The 14,757-nt window shown below is 46.2% G+C and overlaps 1 protein-coding gene across 18 annotated transcripts in view; it reads left to right on the top strand.

Annotated features, from left to right (window-relative positions):
• The window catches only part of UBR5 (ubiquitin protein ligase E3 component n-recognin 5), a 2,064,863-nt gene that overhangs the window by 1,028,585 nt on the left and 1,021,521 nt on the right, over positions 1–14,757 (top strand). For 13 of the 18 annotated variants that reach the window (XM_086966085.1, XM_086966077.1, XM_086966079.1 and 10 more), the window contains one exon: positions 6,867–7,015. In XM_086966085.1, the coding sequence (XP_086822211.1) occupies positions 6,867–7,015 (149 nt within the window). The remainder of the gene's footprint in view (positions 1–6,866; positions 7,016–14,757) is intronic. The other 5 variants (XM_086966080.1, XM_086966078.1, XM_086966086.1 and 2 more) reach the window with 1 other exon arrangement.

Below are 14,757 nucleotides of genomic sequence, written 5' to 3'. Positions count from 1 at the left end.
ACCGGAGCGTCCCACGAGTTTTAAAAATTTCGCGAAGATTAGTCTTCGGGCGCCAAAGTTATTGGGAATAGAATGTTGCGATTTCCCTATGGATAATAGGCCCTTACTATAACTACATACTGGCGACCGCCAGTAGGTTATATAAATATATATAATATATGTGTGTCACGGCCACACCACTCCTTATAGCGTGATTTTTATTTTATCTCATCCAAGTCACTCTACGCGTTTCGATATAAGTACTCATTGCATTTGCAAAAAATGCAGTCTTTCATCTCTTGGTTAAATTCTGTTACATCAAAATTCAAGCCAGTTAAATGCAAGTTTGAAATTGTTGAAATCAGGTGGAACTTCAATAAATGTAAAAATCCCGTCTTCAAGAGTTCCAAACTAAATTATAAATAAAGCGGGTTTTTCGTATTTAATGAGTCATTTATACTCTCCCAAATAGGTCTTATGAGGCCATTCACAAGTGGTGGAAGCCCACAGGGGCCAGCGGAAGTGCAAGGTTGCACTAGAACCTTGATTAAATTGGAGTGTGCATGTTGACAAAAGGCGCAAATAATTTTCAATTTGGTCTCACGAGTGATAGATATATAGATATATATATATATATATATCTCTGAAAGAGACTGTTATTGATTCCTTACCTTAGAATTAACCCCAGGCGTCAGACTGGATCTGGAGAATTTTCTCTTAACAGTACCCCTGCGCGTCAGCAGGTGGCGTTGGTCGACTCCGCCTCCGTCGTCCTCATCGTGGTCGCAGGGATGATGTCATGGTGCTAGCTTAGACCCCGCCTCTGCCCGCTGATGTCCGTTTTTTTCTTTTTCCTCGCCAGCTAGCGCAGATCCAGAGATCGCTTACCCCTTTAGTCATTTTTTTACTAAGCTTGACTAAACTTTTTTTGACTTTTGTTGGCTTCTTTTTTTGAGTCCTAGACTCCTGTTGTACGAGGGATGTACCGTTGTCAGATTGGTTTCAAGCCCTGCGAGGTCTTTCACAAACTGATGTCTGACACTGACCCCCACCTCGTGTTCCTTTGGTCTCTAGACCCAAAGTCGTGCGCCGACTGCTGGGCCAAGAATCTGAAGTCTTTGCCGAAGGAACCCTGAAAGCTCTTGGAGACCCGGCAGTCGGCTCCGTGTCACTCACGGTCTCAGTCGAGTGGAAGGTCTCGAGACCGTTTGTAGAGCAACCACACCTCGTCCAAGTCTTCACGCTCCTTAGGTAAGTTAAAGCACAAGAAGAAGGCAAAAAAGCACTGTGGCTTTGCGCCTTCTCCCCGTCGGTCGGCTAACGTGGCGCGTCATCCGGTGCCTCATTTGGGGACAGCTCCCCCTTTTTCGGGAGCCCGGGCATCCCCTACCCAGCTTTGTATGTTATACAAAGCCCTCCACCGTATCTTTGGGCAGCCCGAATCCACTGGCGCGCCCCTGGGGCCCGTGGAGTCCGTATGGGGCCCGTGGAGTCCGTATGGGGCCCTAGGCCTGGATCCGGATCAACGCCGGTCGACCGTACTCGACCTTCTGTTGCACAAGCCCGGCAACTACGCCATACCCGTCCCCGAGATGGACCTGGACCGATGTCTGATCGGACTCCAGAGGGTAATTTTGTTCCCTTGTTCATCCCAAGTGTTCCCGCTCGCCCTGAAGGTGGTGATGAGGACTGTGAGGGGTCGCTGGACCCTTTGGCAGAGCAGCTGGAAGAACCGGACTGAAGAGAGACACTTTTCCAGACCGTGGAATGCTTTCTGCTCCTACCATGGTTATGGAGGAGGGAGCGTCCTATGGTGGTGTGGTGCGTGGGGCATCTGAGGCCTTGGGCGTGGAGCTCCCTACAGTGGCAGTCAGGACTAATCTCCTGACAGTGGTGCTTCAACCTGCAACAACTTGCTCTGAACCCCTTTTGCCCTTCAACGAAGCCCTCATGGATGTCCTTCTAGGCACATTTTCCAAGCCCAGCACAGGGGCTTCTGTGGAACAGACAATTGCCCGCTGCCACCTCCCGGCTCTGAGCGATCCCATTTTCCTCACTCAACACGCTTCCCCCAAGAGCTTGGTGGTCTAAGCTTCTTCCAAGGGTGCATTTCCTTCTGCTCCTCCAGACTGGGAATCAAAGAAGCTGGATCATCTTGGAAAGCGCATGCTCGCTTCCTCCAGCTTGGCATTGCGGTCAGTGAATACATCGTGCCTCCTGGACCAATACTCCGTTACAATATGGGATACGGTTGCGCAAGTGCTGCCTCAGTGGAGGAAGCCCGGGTGTTCTCTTCTAAGCCGTGGCAGATGGGAGAGGCGCAGCAACATTGACGACTCGCTGTGGACTGGATACCACCGACTCACTAGGCAGGAAGATTGCCACTTTGGTAGCCATTCAGCGCTACACCTTTTTGAGGACGTCTGACTTTTCGGGAGATGCTCAAGCAACTCTGCTAGACATGGCCTTTGGTGGAGGTCACCTTTTTGGTGACAAGGCAGACTGGACGCAGGAGCGCTTTAAGGATTCTCGAGCTACGGACAGATCCTTTGACCTCGCGGCGTCCTCCCAACCACTACAGTCTGCCTTTAGCCCCTTTCGTGGCTACGAAAGGGGCACCCCTCCACGTCTAACCCAGTCTAGCCACCGGTACACGCAAGCTGCCCAGTGTATGCATGGCTGCGGATGTAGGACCCAGTGGACGGGCCAGTCCAACCTTCCCTCACCCCCGCCCCACCCCCCTTCAGCAGCCTCCGAACCCCCCTAGTCTGACCTTTCATGCCCATCAGCGGCCAGTGGGTGGCAGGATTCTCCACCTCCCCCACTGACAAATCATCATGTTAGACAGGTGGGTTTTGCAGATAACCAGCCCAATTTTCTTCGAAAATTAACTTCCCTGTATTATTATTTTTTATTTCAATTTTTGCAACCTTTTGCAATACTATTTTGGTTAGGTCTCTTAACTATACATAGGAGGTTTTAAGAGTTGTCCCAGTTCTATATAATTTCACTCTCAATAAAGCTATAAAAATATGATTTTTCCAAAATGGCCCTGCGTTCTACGTTCAGGCGGCATCTACGAGAAGAGTGAGCGGTCTTTGCCATCTCACCCTCAATAACCTACTGGTAAATACAGACTTCTCCAAGATGGCCCCCACGTTAACTACTATTGCGTGGCATCTACAATAACAGAGTGAGCGGTCTAGTCCCTTCCTTGACGAAATCTCAGGTGGAGAAATGACAGCGAGGCTGTTTCGGAAAAAAAGAACCGGTTTAATACATCGGTAAGATGCGGTCACCAGAGAATCGAATTTGGCGAACAGGCCGGGACAGCCTTGATGAAGTAAGTGACACGGCTCGCTACTAGAAAGCCGTGAGTGGAGGCGCTCATCTGACTGTCACATTCCTCTCCACTCGCTCCAGCCCCTCTGCCATTGCGCTGGATATCAAATAGTGGACTATTGTCCAATTTTCTTTCTCCTCCTAGGGTTTGACTACAGGCCCCTGGAAAGACCATGATGCACCAGTAGGGCGTCCACAATGTATGTAATTGCAAGTATTGTAGGGTTAGTGTTTTTCTTCTTTATGGATGTGTCTCACCACGTGATCACATTTGTGCAGTTGTATTGAGCACTATAACCACAGGGTTTAGGCAAATATTTCCTTTATATATTACGTATTGGGGTTTGTCAGCCATGGTTGATAAGCCGCTCTTGTTTTTTAAATGATTTTCTTGTTGTTTCAGATACGGACTGACAAAGCTTTACAGTGTGTAATAATATGGGGAATATGCATGGCATGCTATCTTTTGTGTCCTGATTAGAGGACCGTTTGGAGTGGTACCAATGGGATAATTTTTCCAATAAGTCCTGAAGAAGAGCCATGAGGGATACGGCTCAAAACATGTTGACAAACTATTTCTGAAGAGAACTGACTCATTATAGTCTACCCCTTCAGCCACAACCCCATGATTGTAGCCATACCCACTATAGGCGGGGAATAAAAAAGGAATCCTACTAGTCAGGTATTTTTAACTCCCCAACACCCACTTTCACACTCCTTTACCAACGTCTTCTTTATCATTGACTCCTCCTATGAGTGCTCTCATTTAAACGCCTGGTCGCAGCACGCCTCAATCCATAGAGAATTGGGATGAACCTCAAAGATGAAGCATGCCACCAACTGGTTACCCTGGTGGGTGAGGGGTCTCTAGGAAAAATGCTTTTTTACCAAATAAACTATGCAAGTGGCGATTCATTATATTTCATACTTTTTCCCTGGGCTGGTTTTGGATTAGTTTAAAATACGTGTCCATGAGAATCTTTAACTCCCACCCCTTTATTTGTTGAAAAGGTTTTTCAGATAGTCCAAAGGGCCTACTTCCTCCCCTTCTAGACTACCCCTCCTTCCATGGCACTCTATCACCCTCACTCTAGCTATCGCCCTCACTCATGCAACATACACTCCACACAATACCACTCAGTGCCACATAATTATATGCTCCATAATTACAATGCAACATACACTCCAAATAATACCACTCAGTGCCATATAATTACACGCCACACAATTACTCTACTGAATACAACACACTCCTCATAATACCACTCCGTGCCACATAATTATATGCTACATATTTACAGTGCACTCAGTGCAACATACACTCCAAATACCACTCAGTGCCACATAATTACACGCCACATAATTACACTGCACTCATTGCAGCATATACTCCAAATACCACCCAGTGCCACCTAATTACACGTCACATAATTACCCTGCACTCAATGCAACATACACTACAAATACCACATAATTACCTGCCACATAATTACACTGCACTCAATGCAACATACACTCCAAATACCACCCAGTGCCACCTAATTACATGCCACATAATTACCCTGCACTCAATGCAACATACACTCCAAATACCACTCAGTGCCACATAATTACACACCACATAATTACACACCACATAATTACTCTACTGAATGCAACACACTCCACACAATACCACTCAGTGCCACATAATTATATGCTACATAATTACACTGCACTTAATGCAACATACACTCCAAATACCACTCAGTGCCACATAATTACACGCCACATAATTACACTCTACCGAATGCAACACACTCCAAACAATACCACTCAGAGCCAAATAACTACACACCACACAATTACACTCTACTGAATACAACATACACTCCACACAATACAACTCAGTGAAACATAATTATATGCTACATAATTACACTGAGCTCAATGCAACATACACTCCAAATACCACTCAGTGCCACATAATTACACGCCACATAATTACACTATCTATCCTATCTATCTATCTATCTATCTATCTATCTATCTATCTATCTATCTATCTATCTATCTAATCGCCCTGACTCCCATCTAATCGCCCTGACTCCCATCTAATCGCCCTGACTCCCATCTAATCGCCCTGACTCCCATCTAATCGCCCTGACTCCCATCTAATCGCCCTGACTCCCATCTAATCGCCCTGACTCCCATCTAATCGCCCTGACTCCCATCTAATCGCCCTGACTCCCATCTGTGCAAACATTCAACAACAACTGGTTCCAATATGTTCTCTCAATGTTTCAAGCTTTATTTCAAATGTCACAAAAAGATGTTAATATTTCACTTCTGTTCTCGGATTTTCGTCACAATAAAATACACAGAACATAACCTTCACAAAAGTTATTTACAAAAGTTTAAGCTATTGCCATTATATATTACAATAACTTTTATTTAAGTATTAATTATTTAAAAAATTAAAAGCCATTGTTATTTATAATATGAATACATCTAAGTCACGTAAATACAACATATATTGCATTACAAATGCTATAGGTGTCCCATTTGCGAAAATTATTACTATTGGCATTGTAAATGACAAAGCTATTAATTTCGCTATTTTCAAAACCAACACTTAAATAAAAAAATTGTCATTTACAATACCAATAGCTCAAACTTTCCTAATGCAAGACCTATTGCATTGCAAATGCTTGTTTAATTTATTATCGGGGCGATCACACCCGCCCAGGTGAAAACACGTTATTTTATTTAATATATACCCCGGGAGGAGCATTCCCAAGAGGGCTGCCCCCCACTCACCCCTATGATTTCCATGATGTCTAGTGGGGTATCCTGCCTGTGTATCGCAATGTGACTGTGATCCATGGCAATGAAAACCTTTTGGATATGCCTTGTTTCAAAGTAGAGACACCCCCTTTAAAACAAGGCCTCCCTGAAAACTGGGGAGGCCTTTTTCGGCCTGTTTTCCCCATCAGTCGAGCGCAGCCTTACCTGCTGCTTCCTCTGCTCCGGTGGGGAAAACTGTGACGTACAAGCACCTCGGGGCACACTGACGGCACTTATGGGTGGGATGGGGCACCGGGTGAGATGCTGAAAGCCTTCCGTGTCTCCCCAAGCGGGGGCGAGGGGGGGGGGGTGACCACTTGGGTGCGAAAGGGGCCTTAACTGGTGTCGGCCAATGGACGTGCGCAGCACCAGGGAGGTAGTGTGTGCCTTGCCCATTGGTCAGCATTCAGATCAGCTCTATAGTCACTATCAAACTTTTCTTGTTTTCTCAGACCATCAGTAAAGACTATACCATAATAGTATTTAATGGGAAGTATATGATTAACATCCCAGAAAGAGTAATTCTTTTGTTCACTGTTACCAGGGATATGTTGACTAAAGCTTTTGCATTGACAGTGAGGTTTTTTAATTTGATATAGTGATTGGTCAGTAAGTAATTGAAAACAAATTGCATAGCAGCTAAATAAATAGTCACATTGACATACCAAATATGTTTCTTTATTTTAATTGTTCACTTAATCTCTTGTCTGCTGTCTTAGCAGAGGCAACATCCACCGAAAAAGAGGAAGATGTGTTCATGGGAATGGTTTGTCCGCCTGGTACAAATCCAGATGACTCTCCTTTGTACGTTCTCTGTTGCAATGACACTTGCAGCTTCACATGGACAGGTGCGGAGCACATCAACCAGGTAGGTGAAAAACTGGATAACAACTTAGTTTAGTTGACACGTATTTCTTGTGCCTGCAGACGCGTATATTTTATATCTATCTATCTATCTATCTATCTATCTATCTATCTATCTATCTATCTATCTATCTATCTATCTATCTATCTATCTATCTATCTATCTATCTATCTATCTATCTATCTCTGGCGGGAGCCAGTAGGTATAGTTATAGTTAGGACCTAGTTTACAAAGGACAATCTTTTCTTGCTTTTTTACTAACTTGGTTGCTATTTGACGAATCTTCAGGAAATTTTCAAAACTAGTTTGCCAGTCACTTCAGCTGTTTGGAAAGTTTTAGGCTGATCTATCAAGCGGGGGCCGAGAAAAAGGGGGGCGTGTTCTCAAAATATGGTTCCCCGTGCAATTTCCCATGGAAAATTTAGACACAACCAAAACCGGAACCGTGACCGGAATTGCACCAAATTTCGCAGAAAGCTAGCGCTTGGTCACGAAATAATGCTTTTTGTAAATTTGCGGTCAACCTGTTCTGTAGTTGATAAAGTAAAGATGTTCGGGGCATATGGGGACACGGTTATTAAGGGAGGAATAAAATGTAAAAGCGTTGGCTCTTCGTTTTGGATTTAAAATACTGGCATCTCAGGAGGCTCTTTGATTGGAGGACATCGTAAGAGAAGCCAATCATAATAAGGCTACTGGCTCTTTATGTAGCTGACCAAAACGAGCTACACTGTGTAGAGAGTCTAGGCGAAACCTTATTGCTTTATAGAGGCAAAATGATAACACTAAATGCTCTCTTTTGTGGTAGTGTGAGCGAGCAGTTTAGGCTTATCAGAGGGTAGTGCTGAACATTTGTTTTACTCAGAGAGGCAATAAATGAGACACTTACTCAAGAATAAATCCTAGATCAATTTAGGAAAATAAGTTGTATTTTTATGTTCATCTTGATACCAAGATTTTCGTTATCATGTAAGAACTTTTTAAAATATTGATTTTTACAGGTAAGTAAGCAGTTCATGTAAATGTGTCTACTCAACAGTGCTTCCTATGAGAAAGTGCCCTCTTTCTGCATGGTTGCCCCCACTTTTTGCTGAATTGCTGATGTACTTTGACTGAGTGTACTCTGGGCTCCTGCTAATCCGGTACCCAGGGCCTATGTTTTCCCTAAAACTGCATCGAAGCCTAAACCCAATTGGAATCTCTGGCCACAGGTCAGCCCCTGGTAAATGGTACCACAGGTACCCAGGCCATTGTGACATGAGAAGGCCTCTAAGGGCTGTAGCACTTATTGTTCCACCCTTAGAGGTCCTGTACCCTGACACACATACTGCCTTTGCAGGCTGCGTGTCTTGGTGCAGAACAAAGTGATGAGTCGACATGGCACACATCCCTGTGTGCCATGCCTACAGACCAATGCCCTGGCATAGATCAATCACCCCTTTAGCTGAGTGCACTATACCATTGATGAGGGTACCAGTGCATGAGCCCTTACCCCTACACTGTCTAAGTCCATTCTTAGACGTAAGTGCAGTGCTTCCATTAAGAGTATATAGTGGTGGAAGTTTGTCATTACAAACTCCACAGCACCATAATGGCAACACTGAAAACTGAAACGTTTGGTATAAAACTTCTCATCACAATAAACTCACAGGATTTAATGAAAAATGCACACAGAGGGCATCTTAGAGATTCCTCCTGAAAACTAACCCATCACTAGATTCCAGGCTAAGTGGCTACTTTCAGCTCCCACCACCAGACATGTTTCTGGACCCCTTGGTCGAAAGCATGCTGCTCTCAGCGGCCTGAAACAATGCACTTCCTGGGATGAGGTGCCAAGCCTCCTCCCCCAGGAGGGGCTAGGTTCACAAAGGGGGAGCTTCAAAGGCTTGCTGCCTTTGTGAGCTTCCCCAGGCCAATTGCTGCTTTCAGCAACTGGTCTCCACTGGTTCTGACCCCCACTTTAAACTGGCGGGAAAAACAAGCGAGGAAGAGAGTTGTGCCCACCTCTGCCAACTCCACACCTCAGGTGGGGGAGGCAAGGTGAAGCACAACTCTCAGTCCACGGCATCTTGAAGATGGGGGTACTCAGCCAACCAGGGACAGGCACATGCTCACTTCCCACTGTGGGGGGTGTACTCACCCCAGGGAAGGGACCCATTGGTCCCTGCCTTTTACCTACCTGTAACGCTCTAAATCTAGTATTTAGGGGCACCCATGAACCTTGTTTCCTCAGATCCAGACAAGAAACAAGAAGAAAAGGAGGACCGAACAGCCGTGCAGCAGCTAACAAGAGTAAGACACCCGCTGACTTGACTCCAGCCCTACCGGCCTGTCTCCCCCACAAACCTACTCCTGCAAAATCCCGGTGTGTCCTTCAGCCAGCAATCTCACAAACAGCGAAGGGCCTGCCTAACTTCACTTCCAAAGTCTGCTTCTCCCATGAACACCGGATTTGTTCAACTGCAACCACTGGCAGCTGCCGGAAACAGTAAACCCGCCCCATTCTGCATCCGCTGTCCACGGCCCAAGCTCGAGTGGGCAAACACCACGAGGAGGTCAACCCGGCGATCCTGAACCGAGATCCGGCGACCCCCGATTAACCTCAAGCCTCCAGCCGACGCCTGCTGTCTAAATCCAGAAGACCCCCAAAAGTAACTTACCTGCTATTTAACTGAAAATCCTGTTAAAGTATATGTTCGAGGCATGTGGGCTGCTGAATTCATATCTGTTCATAGATCGCCGCCTAGTGTTGGGTCCGGATGATTGCAAATTGTTGTCCTGGAAGAGTCTTCGAAGTATCATGAGATAGGTGGCTCCTCCCTCGGACTACAGTGCGCATGGGCATCCTCTCCATCCCCATATTGTTTTTTTCCGCCATTGGGTTCGGATGCACTTTCCAGCACTCCAAGTTCGGAATCGAAAGCAACTTTTCATCAAGGCCAAAAGGCCTTCGGATTTGTCTGTATTGTTTTCGATCGGTACCGAAAAGCCTTAGTCACAATTTACTTGCACTCCGGTCGTCGAATCGGGCCGTTAGGCCTTCTCGACGCCACGTGGATTGACGGTCGATGGAACGAAGTCCATTCAAATATTGCCCGCAGTGCAACTCTAAGATCCCGCATACAGATAAGCATCCTGTGTGCAACAAATGTTTACCTCCAGATCATAACGAAAGTAATTGCCTAGCTTGTGCCCAGTTCCGGTCCAAAAAGACGATCCGGAATCGACAGGCGGAGAGGCAAGAAATGCAGAGGTCGGCACCGGAGCCAGAGAAATCTTCGACGAGGAAGATCTAGTTGACGCCGATGACTTGGATCAAGAGGAATATCTATACTCCGAGCAAGACTCTGAATATTATATCGACGAGGAAGAAGAAATCGTTAACGTCGAAGACTACGACCAAGAATCGTAGCTGTCGAAAACTACTCCGACGACAACGGGGGGCGAACCGTGAGCACACCGCCCCACACAGACACTACACCAGTATCAGAGACTCCGGTCAAAGCATCGCCAACAGTCCTTAGCCAAGATCTACATACTGTTTCTATAGCCCCGCAATACCGCTCGGCTAAGAACATACCAAAAGAGACCTCTGAGACACGTAATCCAAAGCCGGTTCAATCGAAACCGAAAGTAATCGGCACGACAGTCTTCGGACCGAACGTCGTCGAACCGAAGGTGATAAACACAAAGGGCGCCGAGCCGAAAGCCAGCGTTCCATATAAACCTTAGAAGCCAAGGCCCGGCGACTCGAACAAATCAAGTTCGACGCCCGAAAAGGGACAAAAGGCTGTCTACGAAAAGAAAAGGGCTGCCAACCGAAAGCGGTCGAACCGAAGCCGTCGATCCGGAGAAGGGCATCGAACCGAAGCCGCAGGCTCCAAAGACACCTCTACAGCCACACAAGTCAGGACACCCAACACAGGTTATCTAACCGACAAAACCGGTCGGTCCAAAAAAAGTGGTGCGCTCTGTTAAAGACGTCGGACCGACAAAACCAGTCGGACAGACGTTAAAGCCTCAGAAGCAAATACAGCCACCAAAAGCGATCGACCCGAATAAAGGTATCGAACCGAAGACGGTCAAACCTAAATCAACTGTGCCAAGGCAAAAGACTGTGGAAGAGGAGATCATTCATCCAGACCCCTCTACAGATGGTCAGTCCAAACTATATATTGACCCAAATACTATGAAAGTGACTGTTTATTCAAGAAAGAAAAGACCAGTGCCTGCTGAAGACTTTTCTCAAATTCCACTCATAAAGAAGACTGTGCAACCTCTCCTATTCTTTTCCAACCTATCTCTCCAGCTATGCTTACTCCGTATGCACCATACTCACCTACACGCTCCGACTACAACATAGATGTAGATCATGACGCACATGTGGATCATGACGCAAATGTGGATTTTGGAGATACTCAAAACCCATATGTAGACCCCAACTCACAGCCATGGGGGGATGACCCAGACACTGATGGGGCTCAACCCCTTACAGACACAAATGTATACCCAGCTAAGCCATCACCTACAGGAAACACAGTGGCTTTCAACTTATTAATAGACAGAGCAGCGCTCTACCATAATGTAGATATGCATTCAGATGATATAGAGGAAGACTTACTTTTTGACACACTTGCAACATCTGAAAAAAGTGTCAAAACACTTCCAATGTTAAAATGGGTCCTAAAGCATGCAAATGACATATTCAAAGACACTAGGGCACGTGTCATCAACCCTAGAATTGAAAAGAAGTATAGGGCCAAACCAGTAGACCCTACTTACATCAGGGGACAACTGCCTTTAGACTCATTGGTGGTATCCAACGCACAAAAGCGTGCTAATTCCCAAACTACTGGAGAGGCTCCTCCTCATGATGAGTCCAAAATTTTAGAAGCATCAGGCAAGAGGGTAGCCGCTCGAGCAGCAAACTCATGGAGAATAGCCAATGCTCGAGCCTTGCTGGCTCGATATGATAGAGCGCACTATGACACTTTAGAAGGACTTCTCCAACACTTACCTGAGCCTTTCAAAGAGCAGGCAGATGCACTTATACAGGAGGGAAAGCTCATCACCAATGCCTCCATTAAGTGTGCTCTAGACGCGGCAGACACAGCTGCCAGATCTATCAACACAAGCGTACTGCTTAGGAGACACGCATGGCTTCGCATATCTGGATTTAAAAGTGAAGTCCAGGCCACAATTCTTCACCAGCCAATAAACCCAGATGTTTTGTTTGGTCCAGCAGTTGACTCAATTCTGGACAAAAAGGTCACAGACTGTGAAGTCAATGGGAGCTCTTCAGTCCCTACAACACAGAGGCTCCTTTCGTTGCTCCAACTATAATAGAGGATCACGAGGTAGCACATTGCAGCAATCCTCCGCATTCAAAACTAACACGCAATCCACACACAATAATTGCCCAGACAGAGGTGGATACAGAGGAAATAATACCAAGGGCAGAGGTCGTGGAGGCAATGCCAATAGATCCTCCAATAACACCAAACAGTGACTTCTTAGCACTACCCCCAGACCATATAACACCGGTCGGGGGAAGACTACAAGAGTTCCTTCCAGTCTGGCTAAACATCACTACAGACAGGTGGATCAGGCAAATTATCCAACATGGCTATTATAGAACTCACATCAACACCACCCAACATACCACCGTACACGGTCCAATGTCAAAGGAACATATCACGTTATTGCAGCAAGAGGTCGTCAGTATGCTGCAAAAAGGGGCCATAGAACCAGTCCCATCCCAACATCAAGGGACAGGAGTATACTTGCTATACTTCCTCATTCCCAAAAAAAACGGTTCTCTCAGACCAATATTGGACCTCAGGCCCCTCAACCAGTACATCTTTTCAGAGCATTTTCACATGCTCACTCTGCAACAAGTCTTACCACTGCTGCGGCAGGGAGACTTCCTAGCAACTCTAGACCTCAAAAACGCATACTTTTATATACCAATACACCCTGCTCACAGAAAGTATCTTAGGTTTACTATTCAAGGACAACACTACCAGTTCAAAGTCCTACCATTCTGTGTAACAACAGCTCCACAGGTGTTCACCAAATGCCTAGCGACAGTGGCGGCGCATCTCAGAAGACAACACATTCATGTATACCCATATCTGGACGATTGGCTAATACAAGCGCCATCGACCCAGAAATGTGCCAGCCACACGTCCAAGACCATTCATCTCCTGCACAGTCTAGGCTTCTCGCTGAACTACCCAAAGTCACACCTGCAACACTCCCACGTCCAACAGTACCTGGGAGCAACAGTAGATACACTAGCAGCAAAAGCATATCCAAACGCAGCACGGATCAACGGAATGCAAACGTTAATCCAAAGATTCAAACCACAACACTCGAGTGTTTATGCAACTAATAGGCATGATGGCATCATGCATATTCATATTCCCTCATGCCAGACTACACATGTGTCCACTGCAAGAGTGCCTAGCATAGCAGTGGAACCAGGCTCACAGACAATTAAAACACCTAGTGTTGGTGATCTGTCAGGCTTACAACTGTCTGCATTGGTGGAATCCACAAAACCTTTGCAAAGGACGACTGTTCCAAGAGCCTGTCCCACAAATAGTGATGACAGCGGACGCATCCCTCCTAGGCTGGGGAGCCCATGTCCTGCATTTCACAGTCCATGGTCTATGGACAATACAGCAAAAGAAGATGCACATCAATCTACTATAGTTGATGGCGGTTTTTCTAGCACTAAAAGCGTTCAAAAACCACTTATGCAACAAAACAGTGTTGATCCGGATGGACAACATGACAGCTATGTATTATATTCAAAAACAGGGAGGAACATATTCCCCACAGCTATCACATCTAGCTCAACCTGTGTGGAAATGGGCCATTCAAAGGAACATGTTCCTCATGGCGGAACACCTCCCAGGCAAGGACAATCCAATAGCGGACCTGCTCAGCAGACACAGTCAACAGATGCAAGAATGGGAGATTTACCCCAACGTGCTCCAACCATTCTTCCGGCAGCGGTGGCAACCAGAGAAAGATCTGTTTGCCACACGCGAAAACGCAAAATTCCAGTACTTTGCCGCCAGGTTCCCACATCCGCAGTCGCAGGGCAATGCGATATGGAGGAATTGGTCAGGCAAATTTGCGTACGCTTTTCTCCCAGCTCCATTAATACCGCTAGTGGCACGCAAACTGCGCCAACACTCGCTGACGCTACTCCTAGTTGCTCCCACATGGGCAAGGCAACCATGGTACACAACGTTCCTTAAACTGTCAGTGGTGCCTCATCAAAGACTGCGACTCACACCCAATCTTTTAACTCAGAGCCATGGAGAAATCCAACACCCAGATCCACAACAGATGAACCTGGTGATCTGGCTCCTGAAATATTAGAGTTTGGATTCCTAAACTTGCCTCCAGACTGCATGAATATTATCAGAGGCAAGAAAACCCACTACCAGGGCATGTTATGCGGCAAAGTGGAAACGGTTCATCATCTACTGCAGAAACAGCGATATAAACCCATTAGATGCTTCTACCCAGAACATCATTTGCTATCTATTGCACCTACAACGTTGCAATTTAGCATACTCATCCATCAGGATACATTTACCCGCACTAGCAGCATATCTTCGAAACAGGCAACACCTTTCACTATTTAGAGTGCCCACAATTAAAGCGTTTATGGAAGGACTTAAGCGAGTAATTCCTCCAACACACCCACCTTCGCCAGTCTGGAATCT

Source organism: Lissotriton vulgaris, chromosome 4_1 (assembly GCF_964263255.1).
Source record: "Lissotriton vulgaris chromosome 4_1, aLisVul1.2, whole genome shotgun sequence".
Lineage (NCBI taxonomy): Eukaryota > Metazoa > Chordata > Amphibia > Caudata > Salamandridae > Lissotriton > Lissotriton vulgaris.
The sequence above is the reverse complement of the archived record's forward strand: the minus strand, read 5'-3'. Positions and strand labels throughout refer to the sequence as shown.